Below are 5,571 nucleotides of genomic sequence, written 5' to 3'. Positions count from 1 at the left end.
GTCCTGTGGAGTGGCCTGCTTGCGCCACCTTTCTCTGAGAGCAGGGACTGTGCCCATAGTTTTCTTTCTCTTTGTAAATCTGCATCCTGTGTGTGACCCAGCAGCCTGGGAGGGAGTGGGGACGGTCTTCACCTCAGGGAGCCGGTGGGCAGCCAGCCCCCAGCACAGGCCCTGAGCCCCATCCGTCCTTCTCCAGCCTGTGCGTCTTGATGTCTGACTGGTTCAACTTCCACGGTCACATGTGCATCGCCTTTGAGCTCCTGGGAAAGAACACCTTTGAGTTCCTAAAGGAGAATAACTTCCAGCCTTACCCTCTACCACATGTCCGGCACATGGCCTACCAGCTCTGCCACGCCCTTAGATGTAAGTTCCCACCCTCAAGCGGAGCAGGGGGAGCCTCCAGTCTGCAGCAAAGGCACCTGGCAGCCCTGCCCTCCCATCAGGTGCTCCAGCACATTCTGACTGTTCTGCTGGGCCCAAGACACTAGGGCCCCTTTGGCTGAAAGGCCTTCAAGTAGGAACCTGTGACGACGGAGAGGCTGCAGTCCTCTCCAGGGGCCTGTGGAGCTGGCCTCTGACCCCAGGCTCTCCGAAAGAGAAGGGAGAGAGCTGCTCTAGTATTAGCCCCCTACCATCCCCATGCCTACCTTCCTGGATAGGGTGAAGAGGTCGCAGACTGACCTGGTAGATCCCACCCACAGATCCTGTTAGCACAGACACCATGTCTTACCATCATTTCCCATCTGTCTGCCAGTCTCTAAAGTAGTGCCTGTGCTCAGTGCTGCAGGATTTGTAGTGGTTGAAACAGGTTGGAAAGGCTCAGTGCAGAGGTGGCTAGAGCTAGACTGGCAGGGTCTGCATAGATGACGGGACTGGGGAGAGCGTTCCAAGCCAGGTGAGCCACCCAGCGCTGGCCCAGAGCCTGGCATGTGCAGCAGCTCACTGTGGTGAAGAGAGGGCCCATGTCAAGAGAGATGGGCTACACTGTTGGGAGGTCTTGAGTGCCAGATGGGAGAAGTGATGAGTGGCAGGGTACAACCATCAGTGGGACAGGGTTGGAGGGAAAAGGCAGACGTCCCCCTGCTCAGGGATGGGGGTGAGGGGAGAAAGGCAGCACTGGCCTCATTGTTTCATAGGGAGCCCTGTGCTTGGTTTAATGCTCTCCTACTACTATCTTTAGATTTTAAGTAACTTTTGAATAAGGACACCTATATTTTCATTTTGCCTTGGGCCTTGCAAATTATGTAGCAGGTGCTTGGGAGAGGGAACCATTCCAAGACTGATACTGCAGCTTTGGTGAGAGACCTGGTCCCCTGTAGATAGGTGGAAAGTTTTCTAAATGGAAGGCATCTCTACTGCCCCCTCAAGAATTAGAACCCTCTGAGTTCATAAATACAGAGAACTCTTGAGAGGGAAGCCATAGCAGAGGCAGTGTGGTCTTCTCCCTGTGCCACTGCTGAGCTTAGGGGCTGAGGGTTCTAGCAGGCTGGCTCTGGAGGACGGAGCTGGCCTAGCGCTGGCAGGCGGGCCAGAGAGGAAGCCCAGGTTTTCAGTGTCTGCTTCCCTCCTCTCCTGCTCCCCCAGTTCTACATGAGAACCAACTGACCCACACAGACTTGAAGCCAGAGAACATCCTGTTTGTGAATTCTGAGTTTGAAACCCTCTACAATGAGCACAAGGTATTTATTGGTGGGGTAAAGATCGAGGCCCTGTTCCAGGAGTTGGTTACCCACCAGTACAGACTTCTGACCTGGCTCCCCTTCCCTGCCCTTCAGAGCTGTGAGGAGAAGTCAGTGAAGAACACCAGCATCCGAGTGGCTGACTTCGGCAGTGCTACCTTTGACCATGAGCATCACACGACCATTGTGGCCACCCGTCACTATCGTCCACCTGAGGTGATCCTTGGTGAGTGACTGCAGCTCTGAGCCCGATAAAGCAGGCAGTTGTTGGCAGTAATGAAAACGGAGTGTGGTGCCTGTCCACACCTGGAGCCAGTGTCTTGAGTCTCTGTGGTTGTTGACTTGGTCTTAAGAAAGGGACTTCTACAGCGTGGTAGCTGCCCTGTGAGCTCTAGGCTGGGAGCACAGAGACGAGTCTCATAGCCCACCCCATTTTGGCTTTCAGAGCTGGGCTGGGCACAGCCGTGCGATGTCTGGAGCATCGGCTGCATTCTCTTTGAGTACTACCGGGGCTTCACACTCTTCCAGGTAAGGCCTCTCCCTCCTCACCCCCCTACCCTAAGCTGCAGAGGCCTAGTGTGGGAAGGACCCCCACCCACCCATCAGCATGTTGTGAGATTAGACTCCTGAGGGTTGTAGGTGCTTGGGAAGGAAGAGGTCAGTCAGGGTAGCTGGAACACTCAGGGACTCTTGCTGTCAGTCATCAGGGATGGAGGATTGGGGTGGGAGGAGTGTTCCAGGCAAGGGGCACAGCGTGAGTGAGGGCACAGAGATGGGCCAGGGCAGGGCACTTTCTGGGGGGAGAGAGGAACTAGCCAGAACGAGGTGTCGTCATGCAGTACACTTGAAGGGTCGGGAAGTCACCGAGGGAACAGGCTGGCTTCCTCCCTGGTCCCACATCACAAAGGCTGGGGCTGCTATCCCATTGCTGGGTTTGCATCTCCTGGGGCAGGGAGAGACCTTGACCATCCTTCTTATCCCTTATTCTCCGAGGGACCTTAAGGGGCGGAGGCTGTCATGATTCCCACTTGCTGTGTCCCTCACCCTTCCACAGACCCACGAGAACCGAGAGCATTTGGTGATGATGGAGAAGATCCTAGGGCCCATCCCATCACACATGATCCACCGCACAAGGTAAGGATTGCTCCCTCAGGGCTTTCCTGTCTCGAAGGGACCTGGTAGAGCTGTTGCCCAGACCTCCCTGCTGGGTCAGGCCGGGGTCCCCTGCCTTGCTTCGCTGCTCTTCTCCGCGCTGCTGCTGTCTTTCCCATTTTGACTCCACCATTCCTGTCTTTTGTTTTCAGGAAGCAGAAATATTTCTACAAAGGGGGCCTGGTTTGGGATGAGAACAGTTCTGACGGCCGGTATGTGAAGGAGAACTGCAAACCTCTGAAGGTCAGTTTCTGGCTTCCCCCAGCTCAACTCATGCCAAGGAGACTCCAGGCCTTGGGCAAATACACAGCAGAGGCCAGGCAGCTAACAGTGGCCTCCTTGCCCCAGCTCTTTGGGAGCCTGTGCCCAAGGCTGCCGGGTGCTGGCAGTGAGGCTTCTTGCAAACTGCCCTAGAGGGGCCCTTAGCTCTTCCCCTTCCCCACAGGGTGGCTCTGATGTACTCAGGGGGCATCCGAAGAGCCAGATATCTGAGACCCTGCTACTTCCCGCTCCCTCTTTTCTCACTAGGCAGGACTGAGGGGAGGGTGGGGGAAGACCTAGATATGGCCAGGAAGCCTCTGTCAACTGCATTTGGTGCTTGGACAAGTGAATTTCACAGAGGTGCTGTGTACCCACCTGTCAGAAGTTTGCACATGGGGGCAGAGGCATCAAGCCAGCAAGCCACCTGGTAGCCTGACAAAGTTCAGAGCAGACATGATTACAGGCACGAAAAGCAGACCTGTTCCTTGCCCAGGAGGGCAGAAGTAGTTCTCCAGGGGGGCATCCTGCCTCCTCAGCCATGCAGCAAGGCTTCCCAAAGGCAAGGGGACCGGCTGTGGCTTCCCATGGCCCGCCATCACACTGAGGCACTTTGTGTCCCTGAGCAGAGTTATATGCTCCAAGACACTCTGGAGCACGTGCAGCTGTTTGACCTGATGAGGAGGATGTTAGAATTTGACCCTGCCCAGCGCATCACACTGGCGGAGGCCCTGCTGCACCCCTTCTTTGCTGGTCTGACCCCTGAGGAGCGGTCCTTCCACACCAGCCGCAACCCAAGCAGATGACAGGCGTGCGGCCACTGCACCGGAGATGGAGAGCGGGACTGGGCTGCCCGGCCCCTTTCCTCCAACCTCTACCACCGGCCCCAGGGCCAGAGCCACGCAGTGAACAGTGCAATGTGAAGGAAGGCAGGAGCCTGCAGGGGAGGAGACCTGATGCCCAGCTGCCAGAAAGCACAGATTTGACCCAAGCTATTTATATGTTGTAAAGTTATAATAAAGTGTTTCTTACTGTTTGTAACCCCTGGTACCAGTGTGTCCATCTCCAGGCTCCTTGCCTTCTCCCCTCCCTACTTTATTAATAAAGTCTTTCTTAGCGGTGCCGCTTGTGGAGAGCTACGTGTGAACTGGGCCAGGCCCGGAAAGGCTAGCCAGAAGCTCGGGTGTCCCCCTGAGCCCAGAAGAGCAGTGGTAGGTCTGCTCAACAGTCCGGAAAGGCACCTGGGCCTGTCCTGCGCCCACTTCCCTGCTGGCCCCTGTGCCTCTCAGCCCCAGAGAACATGCCAGGACTGGCCCACCGGGTTTACCTTTCCTTCCAGCCCTGTCTCTGGCCGAGACATCAGGCTGTGTATGCCCAGTAACTGGCTTGTTGAGATCAAGTGTGAGGATCAAGGCAGGTTCCCAAGGCTGGGGATGCAATGCCTCAGCGCACTGCAGCCCACAGAGCAATGTACCACAGGACACAGGATTCCTGTCGTCAGCTTTATTTTAGTGCTGGTTTTTGGTTCCCCAAGAGCTGCATGAATGAGTTTTGGCCACCTGACTGGGGCCCCGTGGGAACTGGGCACTGTGGGTAGGATGCCTCTGAAAAGAGGTGAAGATGGAGGAATCATGCTATCTTTACCACCTGGGAAGGCCCAGGCTGAGGGCAGGAAGAGGCTCCAGTGCCGCCTGGGGAGAAAATAGAGGCTTGGGCACCAACTCCCATTAGCCCCTCAACACAAGGCCATCACCCACAGGGTCACCGTGACTTAATGGAGCAAGTAGAGTCTTCTGGGCCAGGGTTCTAGCTTGTTTTTCACTGGACCCAATGAGGAGACCTCACCGCATTAACAGGCAGCCAGAGCCTGTTGAGTGGTTGCTTACTAAAATGCCTGTAACCCAGCATTGCTCCTCAAACTACAGCCCCACCTTTAGAGAGAGGGCCTCATTCAGGAGCTTCTCGGCCCTGAGAGTGAGCAGAGGTTCAGGAAGGATACACAGCACAGGATTCACAGTCGCTGGGTGCCCTCCACTGCTGGAGACAATTTAACATCTGAGGGAGGCTGGGAGGACAGGAGGGACCAGCCCTCTCTGCCCTGCCTAATCTGCCCCAGCTATGCTCCTATAAGGAAAGTGATAAGTATCCTGAAACCCAGGGTACCAGGGCCTACCCTGCATCCATCAAGCCCCTCCACTCACCCCCTTAACCATACTGGGTGGGCACAGAGCAGAAGGAAGCCTGAAGCCCTAAAAAAGGCTTTAAAGCACAAGCCTCTGCAAGGGCCCCTCTCGGGAACTTCCAGGGCCTGTGAACATCTGGGGGCTCAGTGCCTTAGGATCTGAGCAGCACTGTGTTCCTAAGGCTGAGGCCTACCAGCTAGCTCATCCAGAACTAGCCTCATTTTGGCATCTTTGAGACAGGGTGCTGGCCCTGAGCCTACACATCTAGAGAGGACCATCAAAGGGTTCAAGGCCCAGAC

The 5,571-nt window shown here is 55.9% G+C and overlaps 1 protein-coding gene across 3 annotated transcripts in view; it reads left to right on the top strand.

Moving 5' to 3' along the window:
• CLK3 (CDC-like kinase 3) overlaps nt 1-4,130 on the top strand; it is a 14,394-nt gene extending 10,264 nt beyond the window's left edge. For all 3 annotated transcript variants that reach the window (XM_010843353.1, XM_010843354.1, XM_010843355.1), the window contains 7 exons: nt 197-363; nt 1,585-1,679; nt 1,776-1,905; nt 2,125-2,207; nt 2,734-2,813; nt 2,984-3,074; nt 3,719-4,130. In XM_010843353.1, coding sequence (XP_010841655.1) covers nt 197-363; nt 1,585-1,679; nt 1,776-1,905; nt 2,125-2,207; nt 2,734-2,813; nt 2,984-3,074; nt 3,719-3,895 — 823 coding nt within the window. In that variant the 3' untranslated portion in view covers nt 3,896-4,130. The remainder of the gene's footprint in view (nt 1-196; nt 364-1,584; nt 1,680-1,775; nt 1,906-2,124; nt 2,208-2,733; nt 2,814-2,983; nt 3,075-3,718) is intronic.
• The last annotated feature ends 1,441 nt before the right edge of the window (nt 4,131-5,571 follow it).

Source organism: Bison bison, unplaced genomic scaffold (genome assembly GCF_000754665.1).
Source record: "Bison bison bison isolate TAMUID 2011002044 unplaced genomic scaffold, Bison_UMD1.0 scf7180017864181, whole genome shotgun sequence".
Classification (NCBI taxonomy): domain Eukaryota; kingdom Metazoa; phylum Chordata; class Mammalia; order Artiodactyla; family Bovidae; genus Bison; species Bison bison.
This window is presented reverse-complemented; position numbering and strand designations above follow the sequence as displayed.